The sequence below is a fragment of the Bombina bombina genome, chromosome 5 (genome assembly GCF_027579735.1).
Source record: "Bombina bombina isolate aBomBom1 chromosome 5, aBomBom1.pri, whole genome shotgun sequence".
Classification (NCBI taxonomy): Eukaryota; Metazoa; Chordata; class Amphibia; order Anura; family Bombinatoridae; genus Bombina; species Bombina bombina.
The window spans coordinates 845,002,836-845,018,482 of record NC_069503.1 but is presented as its reverse complement, the minus strand read 5'-3'; the positions used below and the strand labels follow the sequence as shown (position 1 = coordinate 845,018,482).

Genomic DNA, 15,647 nt, shown 5'->3' with positions numbered 1-15,647 from the left:
TCTGAAGTGAAACGTACTGCTCAGTGTCAGAAAGTCACAGATCATGGATCCTCTAGCAGGATAATGACCAGAAACCTACCTCCAAAAAGTACAGGAGAAAGGATGAGAAGAAAACATGAATTCCATAAAACATTTGTGGAAAGAGCTGAAACTCACAGTTGGGCAAAGGCACCTATCAAACCTGAGAGAAATGGAGCAGTTTGCTCAAGAAGAGTGGGCCAAAATCCCAGTTGAAAAGTGTAGAAATCTTAATCAGAGTTACAGAAAGTGCTTGATTGCAGGTATTGTCTTCAAAGGCTGTGCTACAAAATATTAGGTTAAGAGCATTGCTCAAGAATAGATGTTAAAGCTGTATGCACAAAGTTTTGGTAACATGGTTGTTCATCATAGTTGTAGAAGTGATGGTTTGATTAGTGGAAACCCCCTTTGGGTCGGACAACAATGATGTGAAGGAGGCACTTTACTTTCTGACCTGGAGTGCATATTGTAATGACCAACTATTTTTCCTTCCATACGCCCTTGGCTGTGACTTGTTATCTATGACTGTGACCTGTACCTGTAAGATTCATTTACTGTTTTATTACTGTTGTGATGTATACTTTTTTCAATTAAAATATTAGGTTAAGAGTACCAACTAGGGTTGCCACCTCAGCCATGTTTTCTTGGACACTTATGAGTTATACATGCTACAGGGTGTGCAGGTAGGAACATAAATTTCAACCCAGTGGACAGCACACAAATAGTGACATTGAACATCACTATTCATTTTCCTCTCTGCACACCCTGCAGCATGTATAACTCCTAAGTGTCCAGGAAAACATGGCCGAGGTGGTAACCCTAGTACCAATGTTTTTGTCTGTGCCATTCTCATTTGTTTTACTGTTTGAATTAGTATGTGAAGTTTCTGTTTTATTACATTTGAAATAAAGAATTGACTTTTGTCAATTTTTTACTTAGTTAAGATAAAATTGTGCATTTCCCTAAAAAGTGGAAGGGTACCAATACTTTTGGCCACATCTGTACATATACTGATTAATTGGTTATCTTTACATTGCAAGGGAAAGAAGACGGGGATTCTCACTCTCCCCTATTTTCTTCATCTGCCACTTAAAGGGACAGTATACTCTAAAATTGTTTTTTACTTAATGTGTTTCCAATTACTTTTTTTTACCAGCTGCAGAGTATACAATGTGTGAGATTTGCTTTTTAAGCTTATTTGTGTCTATGAATTAGCTGATTTTGTGTTTTGAAGCCACAACCTAATAAAATGGGTTGATCTTGTAGGTATAATCAGATCTCATTACTTTTTCATATTGTGTACATATACCTGTTTCTTTATCTTATATCTGTTTATAAACCATTCACCAATACTTGAAGAGAACAATGGAAAATTTACATTGTATTACCTTATCTCTTCTATAACCCACTGGGAGTGTAATTTATTTTTCTGGCTCTGTTAACACAGCTTGGCCTTGAGGCCAAAAACTTTCACGATGGGTGGGGATACTACAGACTAAATAAACTATTTCAAATGTCAATATAAGGGTAATGGAAATACTTGTAAACAATTTTAATACACTCCAGCAGGTAAAGTCGATCATTGGAAACAAATTAAAGGGAAGAACATTTGAGTAAACTGTCCTTTTAAAGGGACACTAAATATATTTTATAAGCATTGTATTGAGGTTTTTTTTCCCCGCCTCCCTCTAGTCATGGGTGCCGCCATGTTGAAATCTATCTTCCATTCCATTGGTGACCTGTCCGTACATGTTCATCAACTCAGAAGCGTAAGCTAAGTAGCATAATGCAATGTGTTTTTGTGTCCCTTTAATCTTTTAGCTCTTTGCTTCTATAATTGCTTCCCTGGTAAAATTCTATTTAATCATTACATGTTACTTTTTGCCAATGATCCAAATAACTATATCCTCCCAGATTTTTAGCATGATAAATACTTTTGGTTCTTTGCAGGTAGTCAAGTAAATCCATTCAAACATGGTGACTTTCAGTAACTTGTGTATCAAATTTCTGTAAATTCATATTAACATACTCCTTCACACTCATCATCAAGAAACTTGAGGCCCAGTACGACCTTCTTCTTAACTTTAGTGCCTGTATTAGCAACACTAAAATTTTATTTTCTAAATTACTTTATCCAATACATATGATGATCTTTGTTATTCCTAATGTAGACATGTTTAATCTATATTACCTATTTATTTATTACATAGTGGTTGTAAAAATATTCCATATATTTTATTTATCATATTGAGGAGGATATTCTTTCTGATGCTGCTGCTGCCTAAAATTTTTTTTTTAACTCTTTAAAAAACAGAATATAAACCACTAGTTAACAAGCATATCTTAAGGGGATAGTAAAATTAAACTTTTATAATTTAGATAGGGTATGTCTAAATTTCTAATTTACTTTTATCATCACATTTGCTTTGTTCTCTTTTTATTCTTCGTTGAAAGCTAAACCTAGGTAGGCTCATATGCTAATTTCTAAACCCTTGAAGGCCGCCTCTTATCTAAATGCATTTGCCAGTTTTTCACAGCTAGAGGGCGTTAGTTCACGTGTTTCATATAGATAACATTGTGCTCATGCACGTGAAGTTATTTAAGAGTCAGCACTAATTGCCTGTAATGCAAATCTGTAAAAAAAAAAAAAAAAAAAAAAAAAAAAGATCTGGGATAAGTAGGCAGTCAGCAGAAGCTTAAATACAGGGTAATTACAGAGGTAAAAATTATATTTCTATACCAGTATTGGTTATGCAAAACTGGGGAATGGTAAATAAAAGGGATTATCAATCTTTTTAAACAATAACTATCCCTTTAATTAGTTATTTATTTGAATCCAGAAGGCCTAAGGAACAAAGATAGTTGTGATCAGCTATTTTCTGTACATCCTTACTAAAGAGAGCCTTTCTGTTGTATGTGTATACTGTATTTCATATTTTTATGTATTTCTATTGTCCCTGATATTGTCCCTGATATTTTCATTTACCTGTACTTTCTGTATTATTAGATTTGTTCATGTTTTAACATATTGGATGTCTGTCCAATTAACTTGGTCTTTGTTTTCCAGTATGTCCTGTCTGTCCTGAAATTCACCTACCCTACCCTTTTTCAAGGGTAAGTATTGTTTTGTGCATTATAACATTTATATAACGTGTATCTCCAGAACAATGGTTTACATGACTTATACACCAACTAGATGTCAAGTTGAATAATTTGTGTAAATCTTTCACTCCTGATGTTACTAGAAACCTCAAACTACCAATGTTGTCTTTCACCTGTTTTGCCCTTGTTTGTAAACCTGTTGTGTGTATGTATATATATATATATATATATATATATATATATATATATAAACAATGAATGAAGAGCACTCTCACTTTAAATCCAGCTGCCAGGGTGCAAACGAATAACAATGAACCATGGATTGCACTGTCTGGTCTTTTTTAAAAAAACGTGCTTTTAATGTAACGTTTCGGGGACCGTATCCCCTTCCTCAGACAGTGAAACACAGTGAAAAACACACTTATATAACACACAAACCCCACCCCTAATTAGAACAAAAAAACGCCAAATGGTAGTCATAACAACAGTAGTAAACAACCTGTGTCATACAATCCTCATAAAAAGTATAATCAGATCCTCAGGTTCAATGATGAGGAAGCAGTATCAATGAAATAAACATTGATGTGACACAGTGCAAGTGACTTATATTATCATAGTGCCAAAAAACAAAGATATGAACACAAACATAAAAAGACAAGCATATGCAAATGAACCATTTGTAGATACAGAAAGTGCGCTGTCAGTATTACACTGGCCAGTTGCTGCACATCGAAACAATATGTACTACACTGCAGCTCATACATGGCTTAGCAGTGGGGACGCACCCGTGTCTCAAGGACACCGAACATAGAGACAGAAGTGAGTGGTGTACCTGTCAGATGGCGTTGGATACAACCGCAATACTCCGCCATCGGGTACATAGACTGGGAGAGCACGTCGCCTCAAGCATGCGTAAGGCGTAACCACCCACTGTCAGCTGTGTAAACAAAACCAGCTGATCGGCTCCATCCGGCGTGTGCTGTCGGTGCACGGTTATGCAATTACACTAGAGACCAAAGCAGAGGCTGTACAAAGATAAGAATGTGAAACAAACAAATAAAGAAACAGCAATCATGAGCAGTGTTAATTTTGACGGAAAGTTTCATATTAGTCTTAGTTTTAGTCTTTTGACAAAAATGCCATTTTAGTTTTAGTCGTCTGAATTGTTTTAGTTTTAGTCGACTGAATCTCCAATACATTTTAGTCGACTAAATCTCCAGTAGATTTTAGTCAACTAAAAGCTAAGGGGTTTAGTTAAAGTGTAATGCATTATTTAAGCATTTCTCTATCATTTGCAAACTGATTATATACTCCAGGACTAAACATAACACCTGTTAATATTTATGGTATTAAGGTTTAAACATGCAATACAGACACAGATTTAGCCGTTGTGATATGTAACATCTTTATTAAACTTAAAATTAAATAAAACCAAGTTTCATAAACAAACAGAAGTGCAACTTTAAAATATATAAAAAAAAAAACTGTATTGAACATATTACCCAATAAAAAAACTTTAACACTTCTCTGTTAATAATTAAAACAAGTATCAAGAAACTCAACACAACAAAAAGTTTCTGCAGCTAGCACAGGCACAGCATAACTTAAACCCATATTCATGGTTTATGTTTATTTCTATAGGAAGAATCAATTGATTGATCACAGATTCAAAAACGTTTCGGCAACAATATTAGCACTGCTCTAGAACTTCCAAACTTATTATAAACTCCTGGAGTAAAGATTTATTAACCTGTTTTCTTTTATGGTATTAAGGTTTGAACATGCAATACAGATTTAACTGTTGTGGTATATAACATGTCTTTATTTTTCTTAAAATTTAATAAAATGAAGTTTCGTAAATTTTACAAAAGAGCAGTAATTGAATATGGATTGATTATAACAACTTGCATAAAATGTTTTTGTCAGCAAATTTTGATTTAGTTTTAGTCATAGTCTTTTGACTAAAATGTCATTTTAGTTTTAGTCGTATTTTAGTCATTAGAATTTCTTTAGTTTTATAGTCATTTTAGTCGACGAAATTAACACTGATCATGAGAACAATAAGGACAATGGCAACAATACAAAAAGGAGATCTAAAATGAAAATAAAAATAAAGACTAGAGAATGATGGAAAATGAAAAAAAAAAAAAAAAATGACAGTAGAAGAAAAAATGAAACATGAGAACCAAATCAGGAATAGAGATAAAAAATACAATAACATACAGATAGAGAAGTGAAAATAAAATAAAGTAAACGTAATAAATGGAAACATAAAAATGATGAAAAGCAAAAAAATGAAATAAAGATGTGAGATAAAAATAATAATAGCCGGTACAATTAAAAAATATAGGGAAGAGTTGTACATAAAAGTGGTGGAAATACACATAGAGATATGAGGTGGCTAAAGTGAAAACAGGGGAGAGGGAAAAGGAAAACACAAAAAAACGGAAACTACCGGAAAAACACAGGAGGGAAAAAAGGAGAGAAAAAGAATGAAAACAAGGAAGAAAACAAAGGAGATAAAAGGAGATAGAGAAGGAAAGGAAAAGAAAATGAAAGAAAGGAGAACACAGAAAGCAGAAGAGAGAAAGAGAAAAAGAGGGAAAGATAAGAGAACAAGGTACATGAAGAAAAAGGTACATGAAGAAAAGTGGACTCTCATGTCAAGATGGTGGAGCAGCGCACTTTCTGTATCTACAAATGGTTCATTTGCATATGCTTGTCTTTTTATCTTTGTTTTTTGGCACTATGATAATATAAGTCACTTGCACTGTGTCACAGCAATGTTTATTTCATTGATACTGCTTCCTCATCATTGAACCTGAGGATCTGATTATACTATTGATTCACATTTCCTTCTGTATTTTATGAGGATTGTATGACACAGGTTGTTTACTACTGTTGTTATGACTACCATTTGGCATTTTTTTGTTCTAATTAGGGGTGGGGTTTGTGTCTAATGGATATGTGTGTTATATAAGTGTGTTTTTCACTGTCTGAGGAAGGGGATACGGTCCCCGAAACGTTACATTAAAAGCAAAAAAAAGACCAGAGAGTGCAATCCATGGTTCATTATTTGTTTGCTGTTTGCACCCTGGCAGCTGGATTTAAAGTGAGAGTGCTCTTCATTCGTATATATATATATATATATATATATATATATATATATATATATATATATATATATATATATATATATATATATATAATTATTTTTATTTTATTTATTTTTTTATCACAAGTTGCATATTATGTTGAAATTTTTTTTTTTATTGATATATTCTGTCTTTATGTAGACGTGTCTCATATTTAATGCAAATAGTATAAAATGTTATTTTATATAACAAACAAGGCCTAATTTGTATCATAATTAAACATTTATAAAAAACCCAGTATAAATTGATAGTTTTCCTCTTGCTTCTCCTCGAGATAAAAAACAAAACAAAAAAAGGCTTAAAGGGACATTAAACACTAAATAAATACTAGATAAAATTATGTATTTAGAGAAAAGATTAGTCTGAGAATAACATGTAGATGTATTTTTTTAAAGTTTCAGTAATGGTTTAAATAGTGACAAAATAAGTATAAAGCTTTAGTGTCTATAAAACAACGGGGGCTGCCATGTTGTAACTTAGGTTACCTTCTCTTCTGTGGCCAATTAGGGACAGTTATAAATAGGTCACTAGAGTGTGCAGCCAATGGCTGTGTGGAATATAACAGTGTTCTGCACTTCCATTTCTAACAGGATATGAAAAGCTCACAATTTCAGAATGAAATTACAGGAAAATGCGACAAAATAAATAATAATAAAAGTATATTGCAAAGTTTTTTTTAATATATAAAATATATCACTTTTTATATTACTATCTCAAAGTGTTTAATGTCCCTTTAGTTAATCTTATGCTGTTTTGCAAGTTGTTACAGGGCTGTGTACCTAATGTTAGGATATCTGATGCTTATTTCATATCTCGTGCGGTATTATTATATGGTCAAATAACCTATATTGTACATAGCACAGTGTATCATAAAATGTGGTATTTTATATAACACACCCGGATTTTTTTAGACAAAGTGAGTACAACCACATTTGATCAGCACAACTAAATAGAGCATATTTTGAGGACAGTAAATGAGCTATTCCACAGAAAATTATGTTTTAACAGTCAAAGGGACAGTAATGTCAAAATAATGCATGCTTCCGAAATGCAAATTTAGAACATTTCATTTCAATTTACTTCTATTTTTAAATTTTGCTTTGTTCTCTTGGTACTTTTTATTGAAAAGCATACCAAGGGAGGTTTAGGAGCAGCAATGCAATACTGGGAGCTAACGGCTGATTGTTACTTGATATAAGAGTAATCAAATATGTTTTGGGGGAATTAATTTTAGGTTATTAAACTGGAGCTGCCTGCTTCCATTTGTATCTAAGTGCTCCTTTTTATGTTCTTGTGTATTTGTGCGTTGGTTTCCTACTGGTGAAATTTACAAATCTTGTTGATCTGCTTTTCTCATATGCTATGTAAATGCTTGGCAGGAGTCCCATCTTTTTGTTGGAAATGTAATTTGTCATCACATCCCCCTGCCATTGCTTTTTTCTGCAATGTCCTATTTTTGGGTTTTGTGACGACCAGGTTTAACCAAACCTGCGCCAGTCCCTTGTTTGACCCAGAAAAGGTTAACAGTCACTTTCTACTTTCACTAATCTGTCACAGTACAGCCACTCCAGGGAAGCTTGTGACTTAGTTCAGTGGGTGCAAGGGTTAACAACACTCTCTCTAGTCTGCCCAAATTCCCCTTTTTCTGCTACCCAAACTAAACTAAAACTATCTCTGAGCTGCTGCCACCACTTAGGATTTTATTTATGGGAAATCCTAAGGGAAAAACCCAGACTAACAACTTAACTCCCAGAATACAATTTAGGAAAAAATATCCTAAAATCAGTCTCTTTCAGTAACGTGGTTCAAATATTAGACAAAAGCAAAAAACTTCATAATTGAATGATTTATTATGTGAAAAATTAGCACAATGCTTTATTAATAAAAAGATGTTAACAAATAGAATTATACATAAGCAAACAGTTTTAAAATAAAAAGGAGAAATAACAGAAAGCTTGCACTTCACTAGCTTTGGTATCTGCCCCAGGGAGATGGATCAGAAAGATGGTCACTCACTCTGTAGTATACAGCCTCCCATGAAGAATGAACCCTTGAAAATTTAGGGAAATATCCACTCCTCTCTCTTTTACGACCGGTCATAAAGCTCAGCATCTTTGGCTGAAATTATAGAATACCTTATAATTTCTGTTATGTACATCTATTTTAAATACACAGAGAGGCAATCTCTTAGTGATATTGCGAGAAGTATTTTAATACCAAACACCATATATATTGCATTCTTTCACCTAGATTATGAGTTTTGCGTTAGAGGCTGTGCGGTGCTAACGAGCAGTTTTATGCTCACTGCTCACTTACAGATAGAGCTGGTATTATAGGTTTTTACAAACCAGACAAGAAGTGAGCGTTGAGCAAAATTTTGCTCCTTACCGCACTCCAATACCAGCGCTGCTTACGTTAGCTGTGAGCTGGTGTAACGTGCTCGTGCACGATTTCCCCATAGGAATCAACGGGGAGAGCCGGCTGAAAAAAAGTCTAACACCTGCAAAAAAGCAGCGTAAAGCTCCTTAACACAGCCCCATTGATTCCTATGGGGAAATAAAAGTTATGTCTACACCTAACACCCTAACATGAACCCCCAGTCTAAACACCCCTAATCTTACACTTATTAACCCATAATCTTCCGCCCCCAACGTCGCCGCCACTATATTAAAGTTATTAACCCCTAAACCTAAGTCTAAACCTAACACCCCTTAACTTAAATATAATTAAAAGAAATCTAAATAAAATTACTATCATTAACTAAATTATTCCTATTTAAAACTAAATACTTACCTGTAAAATAAACCCTAAGATAGCTACAATATAACTAATAGTTACATTGTAGCTATCTTAGGGTTTATTTTTATTTTACAGGCAAGTTTGTATTTATTTTAACTAGGTACAATTAGTTATTAAATAGTTATTAACTATTTAATAACTACCTAGTTAAAATAAATACAAATTTATCTGTAAAATAAAACCTAACTTATGTTACACTAACACTACACTACAATTAAATTATTTCCCTAAATTAAATACAATTAAATTATCTAAAGTACAAACCCCCCCACTAAATTACAGAAAATAATAAACAAATTACAATATTGTTAAACTAATTACACCTAATCTAATCCCCTAACAAAATAAAAAAGCCCCCCCCCCCAAATAAAAAAAGCCCTACCCTACACTAAATTACAAATAGCCCTTAAAAGGGCCTTTTGCGGGTCATTGCCCCAAAGTAATCAGCTCTTTTACCTGTAAAAAAAAATTACAAATCCCCCCCCCCAACATTAAAACCCACCACCCACACAACCAACCCTACTCTAAAACCCACCCAATACCCTCTTAAAAAAACCTAACACTAACCCCTTGATGATCACCTTACTGGGAGAAGTCTTCATCCAACCGGGCTGAAGTCCTCAACGGAGCCGGGAGAAGTCTTCATCCAAGCCTGGCGAAGTGGTCCTCCAGACGGGCAGAAGTCTTCATCCAGACGGCGCAGAGCGGGTCCATCTTCAAGACATCCGACGCGGAGCATCCTCTTCTGACGACGGCTAAGACTGAATGAAGGTTCCTTTAAATGACGTCATCCAAGATGGCGTCCCTTCAATTACGTTTGGCTGATATAATTCTATCAGCCAATTGTAATTAAGGTAGAAAAAATCCTATTGGCTGATGCAATCAGCCAATAGGATGGAAGTTCAATCCTATTGGCTGATCCAATCATCAAATAGGATTGAGCTTGCATTCTATTGGCTGTTCTAATCAGCCAATAGAATGCAAGCTCAATCCTATTGCATCAGCCAATAGAATTCTATCAGCCAATCTGAATTGAAGGGACGCCATCTTGGATGACGTCATTTAAAGGAACCTTAATTCAGTCTTAGTCGTCGTCAGAAGAGGATGCTCCGTGTCGGATGTCTTGAAGATGGACCCGCTCCACGCCGGATGGATGAAGATAGAAGATGCCGTCTGGATGAAGACTTCTGCCCGTCTGGAGGACCACTTCGCCCGGCTTGGATGAAGATTTCTCCCGGTAAGGTGATCTTCAAGGGGTTAGTGTTTTTTTAAGGGGGTATTGGGTGGGTTTTAGAGTAGGGTTGGTTGTGTGGGTGGTGGGTTTTAATGTTGGGGGGATTTGTACTGGTTTTTTTTTTTTTGTTTGTTTGTTTTTTTTATAGGTAAAAGTGCTGATTACATTGGGGCAATGCCCCGAAAAAGGCCCTTTTAAGGGCTATTTGTAATTTAGTATAGGGTAGGGCTTTTTTATTTGGGGGGGCTTTTTTATTTTGTTAGGGGGATTAGATTAGGTGTACTTTTGTATTTACTTTAGCTAGGTAGTTATTAAATACCTAGTTAAAATACATACAAACTTGCCTGTAAAATAAAAATAATCCCTAAGATAGCTACAATGTAACTATTAGTTATATTGTAGCTAACTTAGGATTTATTTTATAGGTAAGTATTTAGTTTTAAATAGGAATAATTTAGTTAATTATAGTAATTTTATTTATTTTAATTATATTTAAGTTGGGGGGGTTAGGGTTAGACTTAGGTTTAGGGGTTAATAACTTTAATATAGTGGTGGCGACGTTGGGGGCAGCAGATTAGGGGTTAATAATATTTAACTAATGTTTGCGATGCGGGAGTGCGGCGGTTTAGTGGTTAATATATTTATTATAGTGGCGGCGATGTCCAGTTCGGCAGATTAGGGGTTAAACATTTTATTTTAGTGTTTGCGATGTGGGGGGTCTCGGTTTAGGGGTTAATAGGTAGTTTATGGGTGTTGGCGTACTTTTTAGCACTTTAGTTAAGAGTTTTATGCTATGGCGTTGTAATGTAAAACTCTTAACTACTGACTTTAAAATGTGGTAACAGTCTTCACAGGAGAGGGTCTACCGCTCACTTTTTGTCAGACTTGTAATACCGGCGCTATGCAAGTCCCATTGAAAAAAGAGGATACACAATTTACGTAAGTGGATTTGCGGTATTTCCAAGTCTGGCCAAAAAAGTGAGCGGTACACCTGTACCTGCAAGACTCGTAATACCAGCGGGCGTTAAAAAGCAGCGTTAGGACCGGCCAACGCTGCTTTTTAAGCCTAACGAGTAGTGGGATGTATACAGCGCCTAAAATGGCAGAGGTATTGTAGCAATAAGGGGGAGGCTATTAAACACTCCTATGGTATTAGGGCTCCTGAGTAATAGTGTAAATGTAATATATTACAGAGGGTCAATAAATGGTTGATAAATACAAAGAAGACAATAATAAAATAATTACAATAGTGGAAACAGCAGATAAAATCTTGACAATAAATGCAGTCCTGGCAATGTATAATTTCAAACATTGAATAAAAGAGAATAATAAATTGACAGATAGTTTGCAGATATTGTGTAGAAACCAATCAAGGATTCAGATTGGGGAATAGTGTCCCATATGTGAAGTGACTAAAATCCAATATAAGTGAATAAAATGTCAATGTTGTCAGTGAATCCTCATTATTATTTTTTATATATTTTTGACAAGAACTGTATTTGACCACATCACTATTCACCGTTTGGACAAGTGTATTTTAATTTGAATTTCACATCATCTTTGAGGATTCACTGACAACATTGACATTTTATTCACTTATATTGGTTTTTAGTCACTTCACATATGGGACACTATTCCCCAATCTGAATCCTTGATTGGTTTCTACACAATATCTGCAAACTATCTGTCAATTTATTATTCTCTTTTATTCAGTGTTTTATTCAGTGTTTGAAATTATATATTGCCAGGACTGCATTTATTGTCAAGATTTTATCTGCTATTTCCACTATTGTCATTATTTTATTATTGTCTTCTTTATATTTATCAACCTTTTATTGACCCTCTGTAATAAATTACATTTACACTATTACTCAGGAGCCCTAATACCATAGGAGTGTTTAATAGCCTCCCCCTTATTGCTACAATACCTCTGCCATTTTAGGTGCTGTATACATCACACTACTAGTTTTAATCTATCTAGACCTGCTAGGAGGTCTTTGTATACTAGCTTGAGGTATATCCTTGGCACTCAGTCTGAATTACCTTTATACCATTCTATACGCTTTCCTAGCATAGGCCTGAGCTGCCTGGACTATTGGTTATTTACCAGTTATTTATCATCTGTTATACACTATTTGACATTTGTTTATTTGTATCCCCATTAGCTATATATTTGTAGCTAACACTAATGGAGTCTTTGAGGAATCTTAGACAGGATATAAATTTAAATGCCTCCTGTAATGGCGGTGACATGGAGAATGATGAGTGCATAGATGCACATATTTCATTCAAAGAATTGGAGAAACTGCTTATACTAGAGGTAAAATATAAAGCAGATATCTCTTTTCTTAAGAAATGTCTTGAATTAGATATTGTACCTAAAGGGTTGGTGGTGACCAAAGAATGTGCATTCCCTATATCTTATGCTACATTTGCTAAGAGGTGGGAAGATGCCCTCATACACACATCCAAAATACTTATGAACATCATTGTAGAATATAGGGAAGAACTTCTGAAACATACCGATGATGATATTAAATAGGATGAAGAAATACTTATGAATTTAGAAAGCTCAGGGACGGATATAACAGAAAGAAGGGTAAACCTAATAAAAAGGGTTACCAAGATAAGAGAGGATGTCATTACAAAGAAAACTAAGAAACTTAAGAGAGAGATAGAAAAGAGAGGGGGTAATCAACCAAATATTCCGGCTATAGAAGGAATCAACCCAGATACCAACACAGATTCTGTGTTTGAAACCCAGAGAGAGGAGAGAGAAAAAGATGTGACCAGTCGTCCACCTATAACACAAAGAAGGAGGAATCAGTCCACACATAATTCATACAAGTCTACTAATAGAAGACGTCATCCTAATATGTCTATCTCGGATAGAGAGTACCTTCAAGATGACCAGATTGATGATTCAAGACAAAGATACAGCTATAATCGACATTACAGTGATTACAATACCTATAACACTGTAAGGGACAGAAGAGACTACTCCAACAATCGTAACCAGAGAGGCTGGAAGGACCTAATTACCACTACAATTATAGTTACAGACAGGAATATCACAGAAATCGGAATCGCAATACACACAACGATGGGACTAGAGAAAGAAATATGAGATATGCCTATAACAATATGAGACACAGAAAGGGATACCTTTACAATCAAGACAACTATTCCCGTGATTATTATCATTATAATAAGCAAAATAGGTGGCAAGAAGAATAAAGACACCACAACTACAACTATAGACGTCATAGAAATGACAATAGATCAGAGAGGAATGAGGGGAACAATGGAGGGAAAAATGAGGGGAGAACATATCAATAAGATCTCCAGACAGACACCCGAGAGAGAATACCTCGCAGACGATATAGTTCTAGGGATCGGGAGGCGAACAAAAACACAAGAGGGAAAAGTCGTATACATCAGGAAAGAACAAGAGAGCCAGTGAATGCAGACACTTCCCTACATCATCTATTCTCTACATCATCTTTTTTAGGGATCAGCCAACCAGTGGCAAAGGACGAATGCCAATCGAAAAGATGGCTGCGGAACAGAGGAAAACACCTCCCGCGAACTCAAAAAGAAAACGTATAGAGGGAAGAGAGGAGGAATCAGACTAAATAATAAAGTATCAAAGACTGCATGTCCGACAAAAGAAGATGATACAGATACCAATACTGCTAAAGACGGAATATTTTAATCTCATCTCATATAACCTCACAAAAGAAGAAAGAGAAATACTGGGATATGGCTTATCGTTTGCTCCAGCGAGGAGCTTGGATAAATTTCAGTCTTATACTAATGTAAAAGAATTTATAAGGAAATTAACTTTAAAAAGATTTTTTGAAAAATACCAAATGGAGAACCAAATACCAAGAATTATACAATGGACACTGGACAAAACAAATATCTACACACTTCTCTCAAGCCAAAATCCACTTTTTATCCAATCTCTATAAAAGGGAGTGCCATTGAAACCTTCGAGATTATGGTCATTAATGATATAAAAAAGATCAGTTCTAAGAACCTAAAGCATGTGAAACGAAATCTGTCAAAAAGCCAGCTAAATACCATCAAAAGACTTGAATCCAACAACCTTCTAACTATCAAACCCGCGGATAAGGGCTGGGGAATTGTTGTCCTAAACAGAATCGACTATGAGAGAGAGAATGAGAGATTGCTTAATGATTCAGCGACTTATCTGAAACTCCATAATAATCCAAAATAAAGATTCCAAAAGGAACTACAGGAGCTGTTGAAGAATGCAAAGACTTTGGGAATACTGAACGACAAAGAGTTCAGGTATTTGGATGTCGAGCATCCCATTACACCAATAATGTACCATCTACCAAAGATCCATAAGAACCCATTTGACCTATCATCTCCGGGATAGGTTCACTCATAAGCAATCTCTCAGAGTACGTAGACAACCAACTACAAAAATACGTAAGACAACTCCCTTAGTTTCTGAAGGACTCTACACAGGTCCTAAATATATTAAATTCAACACCTTGGGAAGAAGGCTACATGCTATTTACGTGTGACGTAACAGCATTATATACTAGCATCCCACATAAGGAAGGATGCGAAGCTGTCAGTTCTTTCCTGGATAATGATCCAGAGATGCCCAGTGAACAAGCTAAATTTATCGTGGATAGTATCCAACACATTTTAACCCACAATTACTTCTGTAACAATGGGGAAATACTATCAGCAGATCTGCGGTACGGCTATGGGGACCAGGTTCGCGCCCAGCTATGCCAACCTCTATCTGGGCAGATGGGAGAAGATTTTTTGGGACTCCTGCCCAGCTGGCGTGGACCTGGTCCTGTACCGCAGATATATTGACAATATCTTGATCATCTGTAAGGGCACTTTGGAAGACCTTACATTTACTTTGGAAGTAATGAAAAGGAACATCTTGAATCTAAAATTCACATACACATGGAGTATGAGTGAAGCTGTATTTTTGGATCTGAAAATAGTAATAAAGAATGGAGAGTGGGAAACATTGACACATTTCAAGGAGGTCGATACTAATAATTATGTCCACAATCTCAGTTGTTATCACGAGAAGTGGAAAAGGAATTCGGAAAAACTGCTCAAATGAAGAAACATAGGAAGAACAAGCATCACTTCTCAAGAGCAAGTTTATGGAAAGAGGCTATCGGGAAGATCAACTAAACCTCAGAATGGAAGAAGTCAGAGGGATTGAAAGAAAAGAGCTGATAATATACAAAAATATGAATCCAAAGAATCCGGGTAGAGACGATCTAATCAACATTCCCATGATAACCGAGTTTAGTAGCAATAAACACATTATT

The 15,647-nt window shown here is 35.2% G+C and overlaps 1 protein-coding gene across 1 annotated transcript in view; it reads left to right on the top strand.

Annotated features, from left to right (window-relative positions):
* TMEM241 (transmembrane protein 241) overlaps positions 1–15,647 on the top strand; it is a 461,780-nt gene that overhangs the window by 12,345 nt on the left and 433,788 nt on the right. Inside the window, exon 2 of the mRNA XM_053715869.1 lies at positions 3,086–3,132. Within this exon, the coding sequence (XP_053571844.1) occupies positions 3,086–3,132 (47 nt within the window). The remainder of the gene's footprint in view (positions 1–3,085; positions 3,133–15,647) is intronic.